Below are 27,872 nucleotides of genomic sequence, written 5' to 3' on the forward strand. Positions count from 1 at the left end.
ATACGTGTAACGACATTCCTCTCAACAGCGAGTAGTTCGCCTTCCGTAATGTTCGCACATGCATTGACAATGCGCTGACGCATGTTGTCAGGCGTTGGCGGTGGATCACTATAGCAAATATCCTTCAACTTTCCCCACAGAAAGAAATCCGGGGACGTCAGATCTGGTGAACGTGCGGGTCATGGTATGGTGTTTCGACGACCAATCCACCTGTCATGAAATATGTTGTTCAATACCGCTTCAACCGCACGCGAGCTATGTGCCGGACATCCATCATGTTGCAAGTACATCGCCATTCTGTCATGTAGTGAATCATCTTGTAGTAACATCGGTAGAACATTACATAGAAAATCAGCATACATTGCATCATTTAGATTGCCATCGATAAAATGGGGGCCAATTATCCTTCCTCCCATAATGCCGCACTATACATTAACCCCTCCAAGGTCGCTGATGTTCCACTTGTCGCAGCCATCGTGCATTTTCCGTTGCCCAGTAGTGCATATTATGCCGGTTTACGTTACCGCTGTTGGTGAATGACGCTTCGTCGCTAAATTGAATGTGTGTTCAAAATGGTTCAAATGGCTCTGAGCACTATGCGACTTAACTTCTGAGGTCATCAGTCGCCTAGAACTTAGAAATAATTAAACCTAACTGACCTAAGGACATCACACACATCCATGTCCGAGGCAGGATTCGAACCTGCGACCGTAGCGGTCGCTCGGTTCCAGACTGTAGCGTCTAGAACCGCACGGCCACTCCGGCTGGCAGAACAGGTGTAAAATATCTGTCATCGTGCCGTAATTTCTCTTGTGCCCAGTGGCAGAACTGTAGACGACGTTCAGTGTCATCGCCATGTAATTCCTGGGGCATAGAATTATGGTACGGGTGCAATCGATGTTGATGTAGCATTCTCAACACCGACGTTTTTGAGAGTCCCGATTCTCGCGCAATTTGTCTGCTACTGATGTGCGGATTAGCCACGACAGCAGCTAAAACATCAACTTGGGCATCATCATTTGTTGCAGGTCGTGGTTACGTTTCACATGTGGCTGAACACTTCCTGTTTCCTTAAATAACTTAACTATCCGGCGAACGTTCCGGACACTTGGATGATGTCGTCCAGGATACCGAGCAGCATACATAGCACACGCCCGTTGGACAGTTTGATCACAATAGCCATACATCAACACGATATCGACCTTTCCCGCAATTGGTAAACGGTCCATTTTAACACGGGTAATGTGTCACGAGGCAAATACCGTCCGCACTGGCGGAATGTTACGTGATGCCACGTACTTACACGTTTGTGACTATTACAGCGCCATCTATCACACAGCGAAAAAAGTGGTCCAACTGAAACATTCATATTTCTTTACGTACTACACGAATATGTAATAAAAATGGGAGTTCCTATTTAAAGACACGCGGTTGATATCCGTTTGACCTATGGCAGCACCGAAAGAGGTGGCGCAGTGGTTAGCACACTGGACTCGCATTCGGGAGGACGACGGTTCAATCCCGCGTCCGGTCATCCTTATTTAGGTTTTCCGTAATTTCCCTAAATCGCTCCAGGCAAATGCCGGGATGGTTCCTTTGAAAGGGCATGCCCTACTTCCTTCCCTATCCTTCCGTAATCTGATGAGACCGATGACCTCGCTGTTTGGTCTCTTCCCCGAAACAACCAACCAAACTATGGCAGCGCCATCTAGCGGGCCAACCATAGCGCCATCTGGTTTGCCCCTTCAAGCTAGACAACTTTCGTTCTTTGTAGTGTTTTCGTTTGGCCCTTATTTCGTGAGATATTTGGCCCGGCCACGATCAATGGACCACCCTGTATATTAGCCATACCTTCTACTCCTCCCTATCTATGTCCACCTTTTTCCACCTTTTTCTCTCCTATGATTTCTGTTCTAGAGATGTGGAGTGTTTATTTGTCCCAATCTGTAATTGTTAATGAAGTAGTGTGAGCTGTCTTTGCAAAGCCGTATCGAGAAAATGTAATTCCCATTTAATATATCCTGCAGTGTAGAAATTACAAACATATTCACAGAGAGAATTATGCAAAGAGCACATCTGTAAGTTTATCGCCAACATTAAACCTAGATTATTAAACCCTCGTAAAATTTACGACTGCTATATGGTATAAAACAGGACATTTTATACTTAATTTTCTATGTAACATACCAATAGATGTAATAACGGTAATTAACTATTACATATCCTATAAATTATGACTTTCTTTGAATAAAGCGTGCAGTACTAAACTTTACGATGCCATAGTAGCAATATAAGATTCCCTCCCCCCACTTCAATGTTCTAGGGTTAAGGAAAGTGTATGCATTACACACAACTGTAGCTCGAGACCTGATTGTAGATGATGTTCTTCGTTAAAGTTTCACACACGGGGATATATAAATTCTACTCTTTCACCCTCTCCCTTCCCTGAAGAGGTAGCCTCAATCACATTGATTAGCTTCTTCATAACACAAAGCCATGTTCTACTTCATCAAGATTTCGAAGTAGCGTCATTGGCACTTCCACTATGAGTAAAAGGCGATGCGCAAGCAGACCAGCAGGATCTAATGAGTTCAGATACTTAGTTGAAAACTGTACGGCCTCATTATCTTCTGATACAGTGCCAACAGACTTGTACTAGCACCTGGTAACATGCAAGTACTTTACTGTTTGTTTCGTTGATGTCGTATTTTGTAGGTGCAAAATAGCCCTCTCTCGCAACCAGTTCATAATGTGAAAGTTCTCCAAAATGTCTGGGTACCTCTACATCTCTCACCTTCTCCCTTTTCTGTGTCCACCACTTCCTCCCCCCCCCCCTCCCCATTCTCAGTGTCCACCTCATTCTCCCACCTCTATCCACTCTACCTCCCATCTCTCTGTTCATCTCCTCCTTCCCTCTCTTCCTGTCCATGTCCTCCACCCCTGTCTCTCGATCTTGTATAGGCTCCCTGCAAAGAATGTCGCTATGGCAGACCAATACTGCTCCAACATAATATACCTGTCGTGCAGGCAGATCTTACACGTTGAGAGCTGGAAAACCGTCTCTTGCCCCTGCTGTGTACGCTATTCTGCAAATCTGGACAATAAGGAGGGCAGAACAGCCTACATGACAGTTGAACCGTGGTAAAAATTGCTGTTTTGAAGAGCGCGCCACAGCGCGTAGTGTGAAGCAGTCGCCCTCCGTTTCTGGCGGTGGCGCCGCTGTGGCAATCGCAGCTTTGGTGTCTCCCTCTGGTGGGAAAGGGGAAAGGTTGCCTGTTCACGTGCATTTAAGGGGCGCTATGAGCTCGCCAGTCGGTCAGTCTGGGTCAGTCTCTCGTCCCCAGCTTGCTAGTCTGTCTCTCGTCCGCATTTGTTAGGCAGTTACTGTCTGCCTGTCGTTCGGATCAACCTTTAAAGGCGACAAAATGAGAGTCAGTGGTCACTGGCTGTTGGATCGATCGGTTGGTCGGTCGCGCACTGAGACACAAGATGACTTGTCCGTCTTGAGCGTCGGCGCATGTGAGGTCACCACGTGAGTCCAGTGGGCCGCGGCGTATAGCGAGGGGTAGTGACTTCGCGGTCGACACGAGAGCAACAGGAGTCAACCCACGACATCAGTCTGGCCGGTGCGAGCTGCGACGCTGTGAGACGGGAGATCGGCGCGCCTTCCTGCGTCCGTTGAAGCGGCTGGCAGCGGACGGTTCGGGAGAGCGATTTGGGGGTGCTGCGCCAGGCTTTCGCCAGAAATCGCAGTTTATTAGGAGTTAAGTGATTGGTGATATGTTGTTTGATTTACTCTTGTTAAATTCTATTTGTTTTCTTGGTGATGTCACCAGCCGTTTTGCTTTGGGGTCGTCCCACCATTCTTCTCCGTTTGCCCACCCGCGGGAAGGTGGTTATTTATAAATTGGGTGGTCCGTTGTTTCCTTGTGGAGTAGGGGCGGGTTAGAGCAACCTGCGGTTCGGGTTGTTCGGTAATCTCCCTATCGATCTACCGTACGATAGTAGCTGCCTCTGTCATGTTTGTCGGATTTGGTGTGTTAACGGATTTATTGCAGGGAGTGTAACGGCCTAATACCTGAAATATGTTTTGATCTTTGGAAACTTTGATATTATTGCCTATGATCTAGAGAGGCGGTATCTGTGTACTGTAGAGCATCTTAACTACTGTTTGGGCAACATTGTAGAATATTATATAGGATTGCATTTCATGGGCTTTTATTTAAATGATCATTTTAGTATATAAAGTTACCACCCTTTCACCGAAAGACTTTTCTTAGAAGTTAAAATCAAGTTGCACCTTCGGTGGCAAGGTTAATATTTCAATTGTTAGTGTTTTGTACCAGTCCCAGTCCTCCTGCAGAGAGGGGGAGGGTGCATAGTTTGTGAGCTTGTGTAAATAGTTGAAACTTTTAGTTTAAAGTTATCTGGTGTGTTGCAGATGTGCACCAGCGTAGTCTTTCAGAGGCTGTTCTGAGCGGTCGTAACTACGGCCGTGTCAAAAAGGAGTGGCAAGGATCTTTGCCCGAAAGCTCATACAATCAAAACTTGTTTCTTTCTGCCTCTGAATTAATTGTAACTTTGATATTTAGAGGGTGCTTTCTGATTATAATTTTAAATCTGTTTCTTTTAAAAAATGCTTTTAGGCACTGTTAAAGTGAATAAAATTCCCATTTGTTAAAAGGAATTTGGTTATGATTTCATTAGTTACTCCCTGGAAACTGCTTCCATGCTTACATAGTATGATTACGTGTGTTAATGTTCTTGATGAATCACTAGTAAATAAAATAAATTCTTAAGAATATTCTTTGAAAATAAATCACAGTTCAACAGGCTCTGAAAAAAAAGTTTTTACCCCATATTTTCCACTTCTATGGAGATTAGAAGGTGTTGACCACCTTCTCATGAAGTAGGTTGTCTATGTCCCAAATTTGGTTGAAATAAATCCACGAGTTTGGAAGAAGGAGTTAGACATACATACATGCATAAATGCATGGTGCTTTACATTTATATACTAGCCTTTCCCCATGACATTGCTTGCGTAAGTGTACTACACAGTATATCCTCCTCCCTCTCTGTGTCCACCTAATTCACCTGTCCCTCTGTCCACCTCATCTTTCCAGCTCTGTCCATCTTCATATCCCTTCTCTCTGTCTGTCTGCTCCTCCTCTCTCCCCACCAATATCCTCCCTCTCTCCCTCTGTCTCCCTGACCCACTTCTCTCTCGCTCCCATTTCCTCCTGCACCTATTTCTCTGTCCATCTCCTCCCTTCCCCCTTTCTCTCTTTCCATCTTGTCCTTCCCCTCTCTTCCTGTCTGTCTCCTCATACCCCATCACCCTTTCTGTCTCCTAGTGCTCTCCCTATCCACCTCCTTCTCCCTACACACTTCCCCCTTCCTACACACTTCCTCCTCCTTCCCTCCTCCCTTTGTCCCACCACCCTTTGTCACCTCCTGTACCCATTTATCCCCATCCATCCCCTCCTATTAACTCTCGGTCCATTGTCTTTTCTCCACATCTCACCTCCCCTACTCACACCCATCCACACATTGAGCCCTTGCAAAACAGTTTCATAGGACAGGCTGATACTGCTGTCACAACATGACTTCCTTGAAGGCAGCCTTCATGTAAGGGACTTAGAAACAGTTTTCTGCACCAGATGTGAGGCTGCCCTGAACAGAAAGTGAATAAGCAGGCCAATGCTATCATACGCTTGTTTTGTAGGCAACTTAGATATTGGGGCTGGGTAACTCTTCCTTGCTCCTGACATGTAGGCTGCCCAGCAAATCAGGTCTATAACATTGGCTGACCCTACCCACACACAATATGTCTGCCGAGCAGGGTAGCCTACATGAAAGAGGTTGAAATATCTTGCTTTGCCTGTGACTCCACTCCTGTAGGAGCTAGAAGGGTTGTAACCTAGCACGGTGCACTACTCATGAAGTTTGCTGTTTGTGTGTCAAATTTCGTTCAGATCGAGCCAGGGATTTGGAATAACATGCTGCACACACACACACACACACACACACACACACACACACAGCTGAGTCTAGTCCCTATGACTTTGCTCACATATGTGTTCGACAGATATGTAGCACACATCTCCTCCTCTCCCCTCTCTGCATCTACCTCTTCCTTCCCCATCTCCCTGTCCACCCAGTCCTGTCACTACTATCTGCCTATCTCCTCCTCCCCATCTCTCTGCCCACCTCTTCCATACTCCCTGACCCCTCTTTACCTATCTCCTCTTCACCACCTCTATGTGTATATATATCTCTTGCTGCCCATCTCTCCCTATGCATTCCTCCTCTCCAATTCTGCCTGTTCATCTCCTCTTACCTACCTCTCCCTATTCGCCTCCTCCTGCCCCTCCCCCTACTCTGCAGATCAATAAGGCGTGCCCATACTACTCCAATACAATGTGGCCGTCTCGCAGGGCAGCCTAGTCATTGATGAATGGAAAAAGAAAACCATTTCTTGCCCCTGATGTGTAGGCTGTCATATAGCATGGTTGTAATACTGGGCTACATATATGTCAGAGCCCAAAAAACTGTACTTAATCAGGTAGTGAATGGATTCTTGGGTAATGTTACATTATTGAGATTCTGTCGAGTTCCTCATTCTGTTTTTTCTTGTTACTGTAATTATATTTTTGTTTTGCTTTACTGTAACTGCAGTGTTGCCGTAAAAATAATACGTATTCTCGGCAATTAAAATCGATAAATCTCAATAGTCTGCAGTACATTCTACAAATACAATTGTTTTATCTTCAGCAAAGCGAAGCAAAGCAAAAATGTTTTTCCTAATATCACTTGAGGTGATTTACAAAGTGAAATGAAACATATATGGCAAGGAAAACTGAGTGTTATTTGACGCGTCTGCAGTGTGATAAACAATAGAGCGAAAATATTTCCGTACAATAATAATCAATAACTACTTTGTTAACTACCAGCGAGATACTTACCAGATATCCAGATGTAGAATGTCACTCGCAACGTCATCGATATCACTGAAACACAAAGAAGTCATAATTAATTTAAACTATACTCAACTGTCAGTTCAGTACAATAGTTACAGAGTAGACAATGAGCTGGAGCTAACTGAGCAGTCAAATTCATTTCGTGGCATCAATAGCAGAGCGCTGATGATTATTTTGTAAGGTTGTAAAACGTAAGTTTTCACGGCTGGAAATGTTAGTCTTTTTCAGATATTGTGGTCTATTATGCAGTGGCCTGACGAATTTCTTGTTGAAAGGCGACGTTTCGTCCCCATTCTCAGTAACGAGCCAGGATTTGCTTCAGACCATGCTGAAGATATCCTTCACAGAAGGGGACGGAGCGTCGGGTTTCAATAAGAATATCATCCGATCATTGCATAATAGCCCAGAATATTTTCATACATGTGAAATTAATAAAAGAGCAGATAGGAATCATGTCAGATATTTATATCAAAATATGTTTTCCATTAAATTGTTGCGCGTAGGTGCTGCTACACATTTCATGGCGTCACAAACAACGCTTATGTTTTAAATTACTTAACAGTTGTAAAGACGTGTTAAGATGGAATATGCACGCAACTGATTTAGGACAGCAAGTAGCAACGACTTAATCGAATATTGCTACTTCAGAAAATGCTGGTGCACAGTAAGAGAAGTGTAAATCGTTAAAAGGAGAGAGGGTCATAGTTTAATATTTTGTCTACAACAGTATTATCAAAAAAGTTACACTAACTTAACAGAAAGAGAATTTTGAAGCATATCTATCATGACCATATGGATGTGGCCTGGAACTGATAAGAAATAAATTACAGAAACCGTAATCTGCATGTTCAGTACCACTGGCTTATGGGTCAGGAGTACAGGATCTTCACCGCTATGCCACGTCTCACAGTCTGTTACTCTCGACTGTGGCGCTTTGAAGTTGCCGATTGTCCATTCTGATTATTTTTTGCTTGTAAATTTACACTTTGGTCCACAAGAAATTCATTACCTACCACACGTTTGAATCGCTTACACATATTAATATTTTAAATCTAGATACTGAAAAAATCCTGTACGAAAAGACTAGAGAAATAAAGAGAATTTTCATCGTGATTTCAAAACATCAAAATCTCCCTAACAAGTAGTCACTGTATTGTTCAAACAACGGTACAGCGGTAAGTCGCTACGGCACGACACGGAATATACCCAACACTGACAATGGTAAATATCTGCTAATTATATTGCTTCCATCAGAACGAATGCCTGTGAGCCATATTAATGACGCTATAGCAAACGCGATAACAATATGCAGAGGTTTTTAATTTTTACTCAAGGCAGCTTGTTGGCAGCGTTGCGCTGGCCCAATCATTTTTATAATTTTAGCTTCATTTTGTCACAGAAGAATAATGCGGACAAGGGAGTAACTGAACACAATACCCTATAGAAATAAACGAAAGGTACTCATTATATTAATTGTGCCAGGAATAAATATACAGCCGTCACGCCCAGTTATAGAATTTTTGTCTGTAGCTAATTAATATATTCATTGTTATATCCGTTTTATGCACAAAATGATACATTTTGCGTTTTCAGGTGGCCTTTTGAAGGAAGCCATATTTATTTCAAAAACACTAGAGCTTCAGAATTCTGCATGATGAATGAAATCAAATTAATTAATCATGCCTCTCAGATGCGGATGTCCCAGATACCAAGTCTTCTGCATGACGATTAATTGTATTTTACTTATTCCCATCTGCAGTCAACAAAATTAAGTCTGACAGTATGCTAGGATAATGGAATGATATCTTTCTTTTTCATAAGCAGTTCATTTCTTCGTAACTGGACGATAATAACAAAACAAAAATCTGTGCTTTAAGTGAAAAAATATTCGAAACTTACAGGTAATACCGTACAGCAGATGTTCAGTAGGGGGCTTTAAGTACCTCGTTCTTTTTTCAAGACTAAAAGATGAACAAATAGAACAGGTTTTGTGTGAGTTATTCAAGTTTATATGTGCACTGATAACATTATTCATTATATGATTTAAGTACAGTAAGAATTTAGCTGTACAGGACTTATTTTCTGTCGGAAACATACACTGCTCCTGAGGTTACGAGACTTTGGTGTGGCGTAAAATTTCGTGAGCGCTCTGTAGATTTTGGATGATATTATATCTCTCAGACGAACGCTATTCAAAAGTATCGTGGCTGCTGTTCATACTTAATTTGAATTAGAAGTGTAGAATGAACTTTGTTTAAGGCTTTGAAGAGAGTATTTCGCTTCTTTGCGATAAGTGTTGCAGATTAGACATCGCTAATTTTTTGTTATTGAAATATAGGTGATATACAGGACATAAAATCCCGTCTGAGGCCTGCGATAATTTTGTATTAATCATTTGCAACCAATGCTGTACAATAGCAATAAAGTCATGAGATGTTCAATTGACTTTTTTATTAGAACGTGTCACGCGTTTCGGTATTACACCCATCTTCAGACATCACAAACTTCAACTCCTTCCTAACCAACCAGGCGTTCAGCCTCGACAACTCAAAGAAAGTGTCGAATAACATATGACTGCGACACAAGCTGTCTTGAAGCAGAGCGTAAGTAAATAGCTCTGCTTCAAGACTGCTTGTGTCGCAGTCATACCTTACTCGACTCTTTCTTTGAATTGTCAAGGCTGTACGCCTGGTTGGTTAGAAGGAGTTGAAGTTTGTGATGTCCGAAGATGGGTGTAATCCCGAAACGCGTGACATGTTCTAATAAGAGAGTCAATTGAACATCTCATGACTTTATTGCGATTGTACAGCATTGTTTGCCAATTATTAATATAGGTGATAACCCAATTCAGTTTTTAAGTTCATTAATGCTCTTTATCGTGTTGCAGACTTAAAATAAATTACTCTCCCGAAGTGTAAATGCGTCGAAAAACATCGAATTAGGATTTGAGATTTATGCTTGCCCATTATCTTATACTGTCTACTGTTTATTAATTTTTCTCTACATAGAAGCTTGCCATATTTTTCTGGGTCGAATCCAGGACATATTGCTATTTTATTTAGTCCGACTAAGCACATATTTTTGAAATTACTTAAAAGTCCCAAGAGTTCACAGAAACATCCTACCACTGACCCGGCCCGTCTCCAGACACGTCTTCTCTAGTCATCGGGGCTCATTTCGAAGCGTGACTTCTCACTGAAGACATATCTACTCCTGACAATGAGATTCCAGGTGGAAGACGTGTCTCGAGACGCCTCGGACAGCGGTGGGATCCCAACCAGACTGTCACGCGGCATACGGCACGACAACCAGCAGTGATGATATGGGAAGCCATTTCTTTTCGTAGCAGGATCCCTTTGGTTGTCACCCGCGGAACCCTAAGAACACAGCGGTACGTCTAGAATATTCTGCACCCCATTTTGTTGGCCTTCATGGCAAGCCATTCTGGACTTACGTTTCAGTAAACACACGGCGAGAGTTTCAACTGCTTGTCTTCGTGCTTGCCAAACCATAACTTGGCTAGCAAGGTCACCGGGTCTCTGCCTCATTGAGAAAGTTTGGAGCATTATGGGCAGGCTCTTCTAATCAGCTCGGGATTGCTACGATCTAACGCGCCAACTGGGCAGAATTTGGCAAGATATCCCTCAGGAGGATATGAAACGAGTCTATCAATCAATGCCAAGCCGAATAACTGCTGGCACAAGGTCCAGAGGTGAACCAACGCATTATTATCTTGCTCAATGTGTGAAGTTCTTATTCTTGAATAAATCATCCAGCTTTTCTGAAATCATAACCTTTTGTCTGTACGTGTACATCAACCGGTTCCCGTCCCATTCGGATGATTCCTTCGTGGTGCACCTTGTTTTGGTCCTAGAGTGTATTTTAACTTTTACTACATTTATTTTGAGCATTGTATGTACAATTGTTCAGTACATCACGGAATAAATGTGACGCTGTTCTCATTCGCAACTGTATACCATCACCCGATTGGCTACGACTAATGGAAACGAAATGCCACTAGCAACACGCAGCCGAAGAGCCGCCAACACCGTAAATATACTTTAACCAGTTTAAATATACTTTAACCAGTTAAGCGCCTCTAACAGAGTTTGTTCAGTATGAGCACCGGAGACGTCGACGATATGCTGTACAGCACCAGATTTTGACCTGGTAGCCAAAGTCGGAATTAATTTTTTTTCCAGCGTAAATCAATTCTGCATCAACGTAGTAGCTGACCTACCAAGTATCGCTGCCATACTATGATTACAGCCCACTCTGGACCTCAGCGAGTACCTGCTCTTTAATTATAACCAACAGGTACTTAAAAAATTATAAAATTTATTACTTCTAAGTAGAAAAATTGTGAAGGTAAAGTTACGGAGGGGGAAGTGAGGGATGGAGGAGGGAGAAAAATGGTTCAAATGGCTCTCAGCACTACGGCACTTAACATCGGAGGTCATCAGTCCCCTAGAATTTAGAACTAATTAAACCTAACTAACCTAAGGACATCACACACATGAATGCCCGAGGCAGGATCCGAACCTGCGACCGTAGCGATCGCGTGGTTCCAGACTGAAGCGCCTAGTACCGCTCGGCCACACCTGCCGGCGGGGAGGGAGAAGGGCACATTTTTGCCAAAGGCTGAGAATCGCTTCCTTACGGCTCTGATAATCAGTACTGTGCTTCAACAGCCATTGGCTCCAAACGACACGAGACCGATTCTCAATACAGGTTCAGTTTGTGAGTTGTAGGGAACAAGGTACTGTTCCAGTAATACTTTCCGCGCAATGGCTTGTAAGTTACCGGTTACACTTGGATCTGATCGATTCCTGACTGAAGGCTGGGCATTAACACCAACAACAAAATGATGTGTTCTAAGTTAACATCTATACAAGTCATTGTCCGCCTCGGTTGTTGTCTTGTGACATCACTTTTGCATGGCTCTCTACCCTATTGACTGTGAAGCTGAAACCCTATTAGAGACAGAACATTACCAAGCCTGGTATGTTCACAGGTGTGCTTCGAATGGTTGAAATCTACGCTGTCAGAGATGTTCTATCTACACCTTCAACTAGGTGCACCTCCTTTGGAAAGCACTTCTGGCCATATTTCCGTATGATATACTTTGCTCCTTATCCTCTCAGGAGCTGTTTCACGCAGTTTGTCAATAAAGTTAGAAGAGATGCACTAATTAAAATACAAATAAGTAAAAGAAGAAATTTCAAAATAAATACATATAGTAAAATCACCCTGTATATCGTACTAAGCAGGTAGCATATAGCCGTTAGCTCTGTTTGTTCTCAATCTGAATGTGAGAATCGTATGGGTGAAACCTTTTTATGTTTCTGATTTCTAAGCGGGATGGTAAGAGAGAAGCTCATCTGTAATACATACTGAAGCGACAAATGAAAATTTTCACCAAGGCTGGGATTCCAACCTGGGTATCCAGCTCACTAGGCAGTCGCACTAACCATTACACCACCCTGGCACAGTGGTTTTGCGCCACTGCACGGACTCCAAACTCCCATTCCCATTTCAATTTACTTGGTATTCCCCCTAAACTGAAATAGAATTCCAGAGGCCATCTAACTGTATTGGAATAGCACTACAGCATAAAATGAAACAGGACATCTTACCTGAAACCCAGGTACAGGGGCTTTAATCAGATGAAATTACTGTGAACAGGAGAGCTGGGTTTGAGTACCGGCCTTGGTACAAATATACACATCATAGATGTCTGAAACTTGAAAAGACCTCTGGAACCATTCTACTTCATTTGATTAAGGAACCTATGCCTGGATTTCAGGCGGATCGCCCATTTGATTCGGTGCTGAGGTGCTATTCCAATACAACTGGAGAGCCTCTGCATTACTGTTTGCATTTAGGGGAAATCCCAAGTAGGCTGAGGCGTGAATGGGAATTTGAATTGAGGAGTGAGGCTTTCTAGGGCAGTTAGATCAGTTGTGCAAAGCCAATGTCCCACGGTGGCGTAGTGGACAGCGCATATGCCTCGTGAGGAGGAGATCTGGGTTCGAATCTCGGCCTTTGTACAAATTTCCATTCGTCTCTTCAGTCTGCTTATATACTTCATAGGTGTTTGGGGCTTGAAAAGACCTGTGGAACAATATAGTTTCATTTGGTTCAGCTGTAATACTTTTATTCTGATGACTTGTTTCATCTTCCCTTACAGCTGCGTTCTTTGAAAATTTATTAACTCATGTGCAATCGATTTCAAAGTTAAATCCTTCAACAAATCTTCTAGAGGCCGCCAGTTATCGACCTCTCAAGCGCAGTACCAATCAACACTCCAAGCCTCCAAGGGTCTCGGGATCGTAGCTACTACTATCCGAACTCCGATCAGCTGCGGAAAATGAATGGTACACTGAGAAGTCCACCTCAGACACTTTATCGCGTAGAATTGCTGTAAATGCGGGCGGTAGGCGCAGGCCACGAGATGTTTATAGTGGGATTAACTGGGTGTTGACGGAGTCGGTAGAAGATGCAGGTACTCACAAGCGAAACTTCTCGTTCCAGCGCGGGTTGAGCGTCTGCGGCTTGACGCTGGTGGCGCGGATGAACTTTGCGGGCACGGCGGCGGACAGGCTGTCGCGGTGGATGGTGTCGCGCCGCTCCCGGCCGTAGCCGTGCTCCTTCCGCTTGAAGCTCAGCCGGAAGCTGCCAACACACAACACAATCTGCCTCTCTCACTGGCCGCTGGCAGAGTTAGGTAATTAGAAGCACAATGACTAGCGAACACAACAAGTTTGGTAAACTTGCCTGAACGTTCAATAAGCGTTTTGTGTAACATCACGAAACAGAGATATCAACAAAAAATGGTTCAAATGGCTCTGAGCACTGTGGGACTTAACTTCTGAGGTCATCAGTCCCCTATGACTTAGAACTACTTAAACCTAACCAACCTAAGAACATCACACACATCCATGCCCGAGGCAGGATTCGAACCTGGGACCGTAGCGGTCGCGCGCTTCCAGACTGTAGCGCCTAGAACCCCTCGGCCAACCCGGCCGGCAGATACCTACAGGACACATTCAACTACTCATACGTCGATGCATTGTGCTCTGTGAAAAGAAAGAGTCGTATGTTCGTTGTAGACTGAGAACTCTAGGAATATTTCGGCTGCCTATTTGGAAAGGCTTTTAATTTTCTACGCACGAAGGTCCCTTTTCTCGACGTATATGAAAGCTGTTTCTGAAGTGTATCTGTGAGGCATGACATTACTAGGAAATAAGACAGCGGTCTTAACGTAATTTATTAAAATGGGAAGAAAATATTTATGTCAAAAACGTTTACTGCCTAGACTCCGATTTATATTAGGCAATTACATCTTGATGGCTAGTTTGAGTTGTGTATAACCATCTTGAAATCTGTGCATAAGCAGAATAACAATCGCCCGAGAAAAATTCTTGAGAAAATAATATTCAGTTTTAAAATGTTAAAGCCGACACAACACACACTATGTGATTACAAGTATCCGGAGACGCGCAAAAACATACGTTTTTCACTGCGCCAAGTACTCTATATCAGCGACCTCAGTAGTAATTAGTCACCGTGAGAGAGGAGAATGGGGCGCTCCGCAGAACTCACGGTCTTCGAACGTGGTCGGGTGATTGGGTGTCACTTGTCACATACGTCTGTGCGCGAGATTTCGACACTCCTAAACATCCCTAGATCTACTGTTTCCGATGTGATAGTGAAGTGGAAACGTGAAGGGACACGTACAGCACAAAAGCGTATAGGCCGACCTCGTTGTTGACTGACAGAGACCGCCGACAGTTGAAGAGGGTGGTAATGTGTACTATGCAGACATCTATCCAGACCATCACACAGGAATTCCAAACTGCTTCAGAATCCACCGCAAGTACAATGACAGTTGGGCGGGAGGTGAGGAAACTTGGATTTCATGGTCGAGCGGCTGCTCATAAGCCACACATCACGCCGGTAAAGGCCAAATGACACCTCGCGTTGTGTAAGGAGCGACTTAGAACAGTGGGAAAAAGTTGTGTGGAGTGACGAATCACAGTACACAATGTGGCGACCCGATGGGAGGGTGTGGGTATGGCGAATGCCCGGTGAACGTCATCTGCCAGCGTTTGAAGTGCCAGCAGTAAAATTAGGAGGCGGTGGTGTTATGGTGTGGTCGTGTTTTCCATGGATGGGGCTTGTACCCCTTGTTGTTTTGCGTGGAACTATCACAGCACACAGTTAAACAGCAATTCCGGGATGGCGACTGCATCTTTCAACACGATCGAGAACCTATTCGTAATTCACGGTCTGTGGCGAAAAGGTTACACGACAATAACATCCCTGTAATGGACTGGTCTGAATAGAATCCTGACCTGAATCCTACAGAACACCTTTGGGATGTTTTGGAACGCCGACTTCGTGCCAGGCCTCACCGACCGACAACGATACCTCTCCTCAGTGAAGCACTCAGTGCAGAATGGGCTGCCATTCCCCAAGAATCCTTCCAGCACCTGACTGAATGTATGCCTGCGAGAGTGGAAGCTATCATCAAGGCTGAGGGTGGGGCAACACCATATTGAATTCCAGCATTACCGATGGAGGGCGCCACGAACTTGTAAGTCATTTGCAGCCAGGTGTCTGGATACTTTTGATCATATAATGTACATAGGGAGAGCCTAGTCCACTAGTAAAATTGATGTATATTCCAGTCGACTTAACAGCGTTGTACTGGTAATACTTTACTGCCTTCGAAGTAACCTACCGTTCAAATCATAAATGCAGGTGAATATGCACTGAGCAGTACCAAAGGTAAACATCATCCCAAAATGCATTCGTATTAAAAAACAACCAGACTATTAATATTGATGTTAAAGGCATCACCAAGGGCGAATCGGGTAGTAACCCTGCAGAAATAACAACTATCTTAGCAATAAACATATTGTACATGAAGCCAATGAAGCCAAATAGTCTTGAAATTTTAACATAATTAAAAACTATTCCACACCTGTAAAAAATGGTCCAAATAATACGTAGTAATACTAAGAGATGAATCTATGTCAACAACAGCTATAAAAATAAGGAGAAAATCATTCCCTGGTTGTTAGGAGAGTAATGCGTCATAGCACATAAAATAGACATCGTTACGTTACATGTACTCTTGGCTGACAGAAATAAAATGAAAATGACCCAGCCGGACTGACAAGAACAACTGAACTATGCAAGGACTCGCTCTGACCCGGCAGAAATAATCAATAGGACAGACAGGAGGGGCGCCAGTACATGCTTTTACACAGAGTTAGACGAACAAATACTCTGTGAACATTGAGTAAATATAACGATGGCTATTTTGTGTGTGTTGATGGATTACTCTTATCAACCAGGGTGTGGTTCTCTCAATATTTTTACGGCTGTTGTAATTATAGGTTCATTTCTTAACATTAGTACGTACCGTTTGGACAATTTTTTACAGGTGTGAAACAGTTATTAATCTTTGCTGCCCTTTCAGAAAGCTTTCTCACTGTATTACCTGTTTTACAAATGCATTTAGTGGACGACTGATGTAATTTTACTTGTGCAAGTGCCCCTTCCCCCTTTTTTTTTAACAGTCTCTTGTAAGATTATGGTGTGTGTTACCGAAATTTCAATGTGTTCTTTTATACGTGGCACTTTGCCATTTTACCTCATTGGATAGATTCCTAGTCTGTAATGGTATCTTTGTCTGCTATTTCAAAATTTCATAAGTATTTGGATTCATGTACAACATTTTTGTTGCTAAGGTAGTTGTATTTATTTCTGCAGTGTTACGACTTCGTTCGCCCTTAATGATGTTTTTGAAAATTTATAGTCTCTTAGTCTGGTTGTCTTTTAATACGAATGCATTTTTCCATGATGTTCTCTGTTGATATTGTTCAGTGCGTACTCACCTAAATTTACGATTTGAAAGGTAACTTGCTTCGAAGCAGTAAAATATTGCCCATAAAACGCTGCAAAGTATTAGGATGTATGCTCATTTTACTAATGAGAAGCCTCTTATTGTATATATTGTGACGGCTTAACCTTATTAAACAGTATATTACGTTGCAAAGAATTTTTCTGACGCGATATTTATTCTGCTTGTTTACGGATCTGAAGATGGTTGCCATGAACAAGCGAAATTACTCATCATTCTGTAATTGTCTAATGTAAATTCTGGTCTAGGCAGTAAAAATGTTTGTGTATTGTTTCAGTTTTAATAAATGAAGTACATCTGTGCCGGCCGCGGTGGTCTCGCGGTTCACGGCGCGCAGTCCGGAACCGTGTGACTGCTACGGTCGCAGGTTAGAATCCTGCCTCGGGCATGGATGTGTGTGATGTCCTTAGGTTAGTTAGGTTTAAGTAGTTCTAAGTTCTAGGGGACTGATGACCACAGCTGTTAAGTCCCATAGTGCTCAGAGCCATTTGAACCATTTTTTTGAGTATATCTGTTCTGTGTAGATGACTGTAATGGGTTTGTGCATAGTGCGGTGTCATGTTTGTTTTGCATGATGGTTAGAGGAGGGAGAGGATGAAACCCTGTGTCAGCATACAGCCCACTGTGCTCTGGTGTTCACAGTGGTTTTCTAATCATCCAATTCTGTTTACTTTGCGTAGTCGGGAAATGCCATGAACACTTTCAGAACCAGTTTTATTTTGGCCACATAGTATTTCAGCGCAGCAAGACAAACTAGACAGAAATAATCCCATCTACATTCTGTATATAAGGAAAGATAAAGCAACGGATTTCCCCATTCAAAAATCACGTATTTATATTGTTTGTTTGTGCGAAGATCGTGTTACACCGCGTCTAAGATGGAGGAACGCCTACGAACACATGTCGGTATTCGGCTGTGGTAGGATCATAGCCTATCGAGACTGATGTTTATCATTGTGTCCTTTCGCCGCACGCGTTGAAAAATTGGAACTTTGTAGTAAGTTCCTATGGGATCAAACTGTTGAGGTCATCGGTCCCTAGGCTTACACACTACGTAATCTAACTTAAACTAACTTTCTCTAAGGACAACACACACACTCATGCCAGAGGGAGGACTCGAACCTCCGACTGGGGGAGCCGTTCGAACCGTGACAAGTCGCTTTCACGGCTATCACGCGCGGCGCACGCGTTGATCTGGTTTGCTTGTCTGTACTGCGAATATGCAATCTATGAGCTGATAAAGCTCATACTGAACTCCATGTAGGATCACGGTGGCCCCGGGAAACTAGCGCGCGAAGGACAGACTTATTAACTGCTCGGCCTTGCTGGATCGTAGCACCATCTCACGTATCGCGAGTCGGGAAGTAGGTTATAGCTTAATCTCACGGTTCTTTAGACTAACTTCGAATGTGAGTTCAATTTTTTATGTCACGTATGGTTTATTCACAATTAGATAACATTATAAACTAGAAAATAACAAAACATGTAGTACTAGAATGAAAAAAGTTGCATTTTTTCAGTATGAACAGAGGTGTTAGTGAGGTATCGACATAAAAACATTTCTTTCTGTATAGGAATTTTTTGTCCATTGACTTATATGTCCTATCGCTATACTCCTAAAAATATATAACATCTTGAAATTTTCCAGAAATAAAAAATTGCCTAAGAAAAAATTACAATCTCCCCCATTGATATCCAAGCCTACCTCTCACTCGTAATCATCTTTTATTAATAGTAGGAATGAAACATGGTTTGCCAAACCCCGCCCGGGTTCCCGGGTTCGATTCTCGTTGGGGTCAGGGATTTTCTCTGCCTCGTGATGACTGGGTGTTGTGTGATGTCCTTAGGTTAGTTAGGTTTAAGTAGTTCTAAGTTCTAGGGAACTGATGACCATAGATGTTAAGTCCCATAGTGCTCAGAGCCATTTGAACCATTTTTCCAAATCCCAGATCAAAATGACAGTCTGAGAGTCAAGGAAACTTCTCCCAGGGATAGTTGAAACATTCTCCATCACACTATAACTACAACTCTAACGTCTTCTTCTTTTATATATTTATTAATTTTTGAGCATTTTCTGAACTCTTCAGCGAGTATGTTCAGTACCAACCGGGGGCGGCACAATTTATCCTGATCACATAATCTACTTGAAAAGAATGAGACGTGTACCTTCCTTACAAAATCTGTATTGTTCTTCTGATGTTTCTTAATCGCAGACGCACCAAAATACCAATATTAAAAATGCTGTGGTTAGGCTTTGCACGTACCCAGCAGGCAACCAACATTACATCACAGCAAGCGTTCACATAACTCCTAGGAGCCAGCCTCCCGGCAGACAGACGCAACTCGTCCACGATCCGGCTGGTCGCTAGGCGACATCCCAGGCGCTGATAGGAGTCGTTACCCCCCAGGACCTATGCTTTTTCGCGGACCACGTGACTGAAACTAGTGTGTACAGTATCCTGGCACCCTGCTTGTATTAAGGCCGGCGCACGAGCCACGACGAGCGGATCGAGTAGGATTACTGGATCATGCTCCGAATGCATTCAATTACAGTAACCAGGAACTCACTTTGTAGCCACCGCAACGCCGACGCTGTGTTTCACGTCAGTGATGAGTTAGTGGATGTGTAAGAGTCTTGGTTTCCATCCGGAACTTAACTGTCTTCCATCATACTGGCATTTTGAAACTGGACTGTCCTGGGACTTGCACTGAGACTAAATACACAAAGCTTTAACTGTGCACTGTCCCGTCGGGACTTAAGTCTTTGCTAGTGTATGCATTGTGTACTTACTAGTCAGGGTTATTTTATAGTGGTGTTGGTTTTCTTCCTAAAGGCCTTTGATATTAGACCATATTTATGTTTATTCTTTATTCCACAGGAAGTGACTGTTTTTGTTTAGACCTTTGACCTTTCCATAAATCGTGTTATTTCCATACTTCAGAAGATACTTTCTTTTCAACACTGTTTATTCTTATTTAAGATGAAATTATCTTTCTAAAGTAATTATTTCTTACAATGTCTTTAACTGGAGCAAACGTATTCCTTCTCGTTAATTAAAATTGTTCTACCAAATCTACGTGAATATTTCTCAAACGAGGCGGACACAACATATAAACGGTAAAAAATGAACTTTGCTGAAATTGAGTGTTAATTGTAGAAGTAATAAGCACCAACAGAAATGCGATTACCGATAAATTTAACAATAAAATTATAGACCACATGGTAGACGAAATGAAGGAATTTTCATACATTCGTAGCAAGGACAAAGAGAACAATCATCGCTAAAACAAGTCCCCTAGTATCAAATGTAGAACTTAATCTGAAAAATACTTCTATGCGAATGTACAATTTGAGCACAACATTGCATGAAAGTAAATAATAGACCGGGGAAAAGCCACAAAAGAAGAAAACCGCAGCATCTGAGACTTGTCCTTACAAAAGTATGTTGAACTGGTAAGAAACGCGGCGTTGCCCTCCGAATCAGCGAGGAAAGAAATATGTGGGAAGCACTGTTTGGGAGAAGAGATGGGACGATAAGACATTTATCAACACATCAGGGAATCTCTTCCATAGATCCAGAGAATTTTTTTGGGTCATCATTCTTCTGATTTGTTTGCTGCGGCCCGCCACGACTCACTTCCCTGTGCGAATCTTCACATTTAATAGTACAACTTGCGACCATCGTCCTGAATTATTTGTTGAATGTATTTTAAACTCTGCCTTCCACTACAGTTTTTTCTTCAATTACTCCTTCTAGCATCACGAAAGTTACTTCTCGACGTCTTAACACATCCAGTCATCCTATTCCTTCTCCTTGTCAATTTTCTTCATATATTTTTTCTTACCAGATTCTGTGGAGAACCTCATTGTTACGTCCCAACAATTTTCGACATTCTTCTATAGCACCACATCTCAAATGCTTTATCTTCTTTTCCAGTTTTTCCACAGGCCATATTTCTGTTCTCCAAACGCACATAATCAGAAATTTCTCATCAAATGAAAGCGATGTTAGACAACAGGAGAAGTTTTGAGCCGGAAATGCGCTCTTTGCGTCTGATAGTCTGCTTTTTATGCCCTCCTTCCTTCGTTCATTAACGTTACTTTTCTTGAAAGGTAGCAGAATTTCTTCATGTCATCTACTTCGGGGTTTCCAAATCCATTGTTAAGTTTATCGTTAATCTCGTTTCTGCTACACCTCGTTACTTTCACCTTTCTTCGGTTTTCCGCCAATGCATCTTTCGTAATCATTTAACTTTTTGTTCCCTTGAACAGGCCCTTTATTTCTTTTTCACGCGGAGAATCAATATGTTATATCCATTTACGCTGAATTTTAATCCCACTCTTGAATCTTTCTTTTATTTCCGTTACTGCTTCTTCGATGTAGAGGTTCCACATTAGGGGCGAAAGAGTGCATCGATATGTTACACGTCTTCAATCGAGCACTTAGCTCTTGCTATCCCTTTTCTATTGTTCTCCCAGTGTTCTTGCACATGTGATATACTATCTGTATTTCTCTATAGCTTACAAGAATGGGACTGGAAGACCAAGAATAAAGTGCTCCGATTAAAATGGGTGTAAGACAGGGCTGCAGTCTTCCGTCCGTACCGTTCAATCTATACATCGAAGAAGCCGTGATAGGCCGGTCGCTGTGGCTGAGCGGTTCTAGGCGCTTCAGTCTGGAACCGCGCTACTGCTACATTCGCAGATTCGAATCCTGCCTCGGCCATGGATGTGTGTGATGTCCTTAGGTTAGGTAGGTTTAAGTAGTTGTAAGTCCAGGCGACTGATGACCTCAGATGCTAAACCCTATAGTGCTTAGAGCCATTTGAACCATTTGAAACAGTGGTGAAAATAAACGAAAGTTTTAAGAGTGGAGTTAAAACACAAGTTTAAAGGACATCAATGACATGATTCGCTGATATTATTAACCTCAGTGAAAGTGAAGAAGAATTACAGGATTCACTGAATGCAATAAACAGTGTAATCATTACAGCGTATGCATTGAGAGTGAATCGAAGAAAGATAAAAGTAATGAGATGTAGCAGAAATGAGAATAGCAAGAAGCTTGACATCACAATTGGTGATCATGAAGCAGATGGACTGAGGGAATACTACTACGTAGGCAGCAAAATAACGCTTGATGGACGAGCAAGGAGAACATAAGAAGCAGACTAGCAATGGCAAAAAGGGCATTCTTGATCAAGAGAAATTTACTGATTTCACTCGTAGGCTATAATTTGAGGAATAAATTTCTGAGAATGATCTTTTGGAACACAGCAACGTATGGTAGTGAAACATGAACTGTAAGAAAACCAGGAAAGAAAAGAATAGAAGCATTTGAGATGTGGTGCTAGAGAAGAATGTTGAAAATTAAGTGGACTGATAAGGTAAGGAATGAGAACGTTCTCTGTAGAAAGTAATACATCGACTAGAAATAGGGACAGGATTATAGAACATGAGCTGAGACATCAGGGAACAATTTACATTGTACTAGAGGGTGTTGTAGAGCGTAAAACCTGTAGCGGAAGAAAGACACTGCATTACATGCAACGAATAACTGAGGTAGTTGGGTGCATGAGCTGCTGTGAGGTGAAGAGGTTGGCGCGGCAGAGGAATTAGTGCCAGACGGCATAAACCACCCAGGAGACTGAAAAAAAGGAGACAGTAGTGGGCCCAGCACTGACCCCTGTGGCCCTGCTCGGCGACCTAAGGTTCTTTTTTTCTTGGTTATCAGCCTTCTGACTGGTTCGATGCAGTCCGCCAAAAATTCTTCTCCTGTGCCAACCTCTTTATCTCAGAGTAGCAACTGCACCCCACGTGTTCAATTATTTGCTGGATATATTCGAATCTCTGTCTTGCTCTACAGTTTTTTTTAGTACCATGGAAGTTGATCTCTAATGCCTGAACAAAAGTCCTATCCCTGTTCCTTCGTCTTGTTTTCCATATATTCTTGTCCTCGTCGATTCTCCAGAGAACGTCTTCACTCATTATCTTATGAGACAACCTAATTTTCAACGTTCTTTTATAGCACTGCATCTCAAATGCTTCGAATCTCTGTTCAGGTTTTTGCACAGTCCATGTGTCACTACCACACAGTGCTCTGCTTCAAAGGTACATTCTCAGAAATTTCTTCCCAGGACTGTGCTATCGGGCATGACTCACAACCAGCTGAGCAGCTGTCACTACTCTTCTGCTACCTTCCCATCGGAGTCGCAGTACGGCACACAGTTTTAAACTGTCGTTAAGTTTCGGCTGCAGAGCGAGCGTTAGGTTTGAGTGCGGTCGGTCACCTGTGGTGCTTGCGCAGCTTCTCGTGCGGCGAGGTGTCCCTGTGCGGCTGGTCGGGGTCTCCGCTGTCGGAGAGCGTGCGGCCGGTGGCGGCGGCCGAGGCGTGGCGCGGGGAGCCCGGCGGCGTCTCGCGGGAGCTCTGGCCGCTGCCCGGCTGCGGCGACGGCGGCTGCAGGCCGCCCGGCTGGATGCCCAGCATGCAGTACGGGTCGCTGAAGCCTGCAACACCGGCCACACCACGACCACCGTCAGTCACTCTGTCTTTCTCTCTCTCTGTTTATCTGTCTCTCTGTCTCTACTGTCAGTACAGCGAGCGCTTACCGGCCGAATGCCGCTGGCGTTCGTTTTGCTGTACTAGTCGTACTAGGTATAGGGATCACTCGAGCGGCAGATGGATATTTCCACCCTGTGTGCGTCCTCGGCCACTGAGGCGGGTTCAGTGTATTTAATAACTAGCTGAGAAACACGGTGTTGCTCGGGTATTTGTTCATTCCAGTCTTCTATTAAACCGTCTCCTCCTTCCTCTGTCCGTCTTCTCTACCCCTCTCTTCCTATCCATCTTCTCTTTCCCCCTCTCTCTATCCACCTACTCTTACCCCCTCTTTCTATGTACCCTTTTCTCTTTATCCACCTCTCCTTCCTTCTTTTTTCTATCCATCCCTTATGTTCCTGTCCATCACCACCTCTCCATCTCTACCCATCCCTCTGTCCACCTCCTCCGCTCCCATAATCTATCCATCTCCTCCTCTTCCCTCTCTCTGCTCATTTCCTCTTCTATCTCTGTCCCTCTCCTCTTCTTCCCTCTCTCTGCTCATTTCCTCTTCTATCTCTGTCCCTCTCCTCCTCTTTCCCCCGTTCGTTTCCTCCTCTATCTCTGAAACTTCCTGGCAGATTAAAATTGTGTGCCGGACCGAGACTCGAACTCGGGACCTTTGCAAGTTCGAGTCTCGGTCCGACACAGGGTTTTAATCTGCCAGGAAGTTTCATATCAGCGCACACTCCACTGCAGAGTGAAAATTTCATTCTCCTCTATCTCTGTCCATCTCCTCCTCATCCTATCTTCGCCACCTATCTCCTCGTCCTCCCTTCTCTCTCCACGTTATCACACTGGTCCCAGTATGAGTCTGGTCATTCTTAACCTTATTCTAACTAGATTCTAACAAATAAGTGTACCTACCAAATTTGATTGAAATCGTCCCAAGGGCTTCTGATGAACTTTTTACCAATGGCATTGTTCGCGAACGCAAATGTCAAATATACAGGGCGTATCAAAAAGACTCAACCGATTTATAAAACTATATATATATATATATATATATATATATATATATATATATATATATATAGTTATCCATCCCGTTAGTTGAGATATGTGCGTGAACAACGTACTGTTGTAAAGAGCACTCTCTCGAGTTCTATATTGTTCCCGCAAGGTAGCTGCAGTCTGCGCCCCCTTCAGTTCTAGTAAAAATGGTGTCTGTACAACAGAAAGCATTTTGTATCCGTTTTGCGCAGTGCAGGTCAGTAATAACTGTTCAGCGTGACTTTCATACTAGGTATGGTGTGGATCCTCATACAGCACAGTGTGTTAGGTAGCGGCATGAACAATTCTGAGTAACAGGTTGTTTGTGTAAAAGCAAATCGCCGGACCGTCCCCGAGTGTCTGACACAGACGTCGAACGCATCCACCATAGTTTCACAAGCAGTTCGCAGAAATCCGTTCGCCGTGCAGATCGATAGCTCATCATGCCTCCGATGTCCGTCTGGCGTGTGTTGCGTCGACGTTTACACATGAAACCATACTAAATTCACTTCGTGAAGGTGACAAACAACAACGTGAGGAGTTCTGTAATTTCTTTCTTGGCAAGATGGATTGACAGTTTTCTTCCACTCTTAGTGTTAAGTGATGAGGCAACGTTTCATTTGAATGGAAAGGTGAACCGTCATAGTGTGAGAATGTAGGGTACGGAACGACTATATGAAGTTGTACAATATGAGGGGGACTCTCCAAAATTTAATGCGTTTTGTGCAGTTTCACGGGAAATGGTGTATGGTTCATTTTTCTTTTCCGGGAACACTGTTGCAGGAAGCACGTATCTCGTTATACTTGAGAGCTTTCTTTTCCCACAGTTGGAGACTGATTCGACCGACTTCGTTTACTGACAGGATGGGGCACAGGGAAGTGCGGGAATTTTTAAATCAAAGGATTACTGAACGATGGATCGGTCGCACTAGACCAAATGATTCAGCCTTACATTACTGGCCTACAAGGTCACCGGACTTGATTGTATGTGATTTTTTCTTGTTAGGGTTTATAATAGACTCCATTTTGTGCCTCCGTTACCAACAGCAATGAATGAACTCAGACATCGCGTCACAGCAGCTGTGGAAACTGTAGCCAAGACATGCTCGTTTTAGTGTGGGAACAAACTGAATACCGCATTGACATTTGCCGTGCATCTCAAGGGGGGCATACTGAAAACCTATGTAAAGGCATGAAAAAAAAACAACTTTTTGAGATTCCTGTTCACCAAAAGACAAAATTTATTGTATATGTTTGTTTAAGAAATATAGACATGCCAAATCGGATGATTCTTTTTGACACATCCTCTGTTTCACACAAATTTAACGTGTTTCACGAGTATTTGTATACGTATTTCAGCTGTATCTCTAACGAATTTCGCACTGCAGTTTTATTTTCACGCAGCTTGATGTTTATGACGTATCTCCTGAACTATGTTCTATGAAATATTGTTTTGTAAATACATCATGTGGTACATGTCCCTACTATCTGCTAAATGTGTTGTGAGTAGAGTTAGTAGTAAAGAAGTAGTAAATTAAAACGTCATGCATTATGGGGCAGTTTTTTAGGCATGTCAGTATCTGACGTCATACCTCCTGAACTATGTGTCATAAAATGATATATCTTTCTAGGTACATTCAGCGGCGAAATGTGTTGCGAGTAGAGTTACTAACAACGAGGCAATAAATTTAAACATCTTGCAGGATGTGGTAGTTTTTCAAGCACTCAGTGCTTATGACGTGCTAAGGGTCCTACAATGATGTAATTTTTCTGGTACACTCAGTGGTATACGTAGTAATGTTTGCAAGATATATCACGAATACAGTTCGTAGTAAAACAATAAGTTTCGTATTTTACTGCATTAACAGTAATAAATGTAGTAAGCGAAAAACATTTTTCTTTTCACCATTTTTTTGGCGGTTCAGCGAGAAAAAAATTGGTAAGGGTTTGAAATCGTGTGTACTAAGTTTGTGCAAGTCTAAGTGCTCTCATTTTCAAACACCGAATAACTTAAGTAGGGGTATTCTCGCTTAGTGGGCTACACTGCCTTTTACCCTCACTTCCACGGCTTTGATAGGTCAGTGGTACTTACCCCACAGTGATTATTTTCAGACAGTAAATGATATGTGTACCATGTTTGATCGGTTCAATGGGTTTGGAGGAGATGTCAAACATACCTGCATACATACACTACTGGCCATTAAAATTGCTATATCACGAAGATGACGTGCTACAGACGCGAAATGTAACCGACAGGAAAATGTGAAAATGTAATCACATGTCAGTTCTAGTATATTTGTACAATGAATACCCGTTCATTATCTGCATCTCTTCCTGATGTAGCTATTTTAATGGCCAGTAGTGTATATACATTTTTATTATTTGTCTATGGATTCAGAAATAATCATGGAGAAACTAAACTGTTTTGAGCATTCAAAAAACTCAGTATTACCTATGCTATATGTGATGTGGTCACTCTGAAAAATGTCGCTGAAAAACGATAATTACAAAATTATGAAAATATGTTTTTCTTCGATTCTCTAAGTCAGTTTTAATAGAAAACAGTAACGTAGTTGGAGATCGGAAACAGGATGGCAGAACGTTTAAAACAATATACAGATTTTTTTTTATACTCGCCGTGAACCTACTACCCGATGATCTGACTTGAGGAAAGAGATTTACTACTGCTGCAAGTTTCTACCCATACGCGATGCAAGTCCCTTCACCTTAGTATCTGCGACGATAAGCGTAACGGAAATAATATACATAGTGTATACCAGTTCAGTTAGGATTGATTGTGTGAAATTCCAAAGTGCAATAAAGCCTGGTGGCGAGTTGCGGTGTTACGATCCTTGAGGTTTCAAAAGCAGCTGTGTGGAGTGTCAAAGCGCTAGCTAGCACTGCTGCAGCAGGCATCCCGGCCGTGAGTGCAACGTGTCTGACACTCGGACAATGGCGGAGGAACACTGAGTCAACATCAAGTTCTGCATTCTTTCAGCGTTTGTAGACGAGAATTCGTCGAATTCAACCCGAATACTGGGAGGCAGGTTCCTGGTTGCTTCTCCATGACGACACTCCAGCCTACAAAGCGGTGATATTGGCAAGCAAATGGATCACAGTCCTTGACCACCCACCGTATTCGCCGGATTTGGCTCTAGCCGACTTCTGGCTCTTTCCAAATTGAAGTGGGCAATGAAAGGATACCGTAATGAAGTAATTACGGACTTCCAAGAAAACTGTAATGCAGTAGTAAATGCAACTTCAAAAAGGGAATGAAGTGGCTGTTTCAAAACACTTTTAAAACGATTTCATCTATGTTTTGATTCAGGGGGAGACTATTTTGAATAAATACAGTGATTTTGTAAA

General features: G+C 42.8%; 1 protein-coding gene across 1 annotated transcript in view; it reads right to left on the reverse strand.

Annotated features, from left to right (window-relative positions):
* LOC126475073 (BAI1-associated protein 3) overlaps positions 1–27,872 on the reverse strand; it is a 715,757-nt gene that overhangs the window by 391,032 nt on the left and 296,853 nt on the right. Inside the window, exons 4-6 of the mRNA XM_050102632.1 lie at positions 23,206–23,422; positions 13,494–13,655; positions 6,966–7,010 (exon numbers count right to left, since the gene is read on the reverse strand). Coding sequence (XP_049958589.1) covers positions 6,966–7,010; positions 13,494–13,655; positions 23,206–23,422 — 424 coding nt within the window. The remainder of the gene's footprint in view (positions 1–6,965; positions 7,011–13,493; positions 13,656–23,205; positions 23,423–27,872) is intronic.

The sequence above is a fragment of the Schistocerca serialis genome, chromosome 4 (assembly GCF_023864345.2).
Source record: "Schistocerca serialis cubense isolate TAMUIC-IGC-003099 chromosome 4, iqSchSeri2.2, whole genome shotgun sequence".
In the NCBI taxonomy this organism is placed as follows: Eukaryota; Metazoa; Arthropoda; class Insecta; order Orthoptera; family Acrididae; genus Schistocerca; species Schistocerca serialis.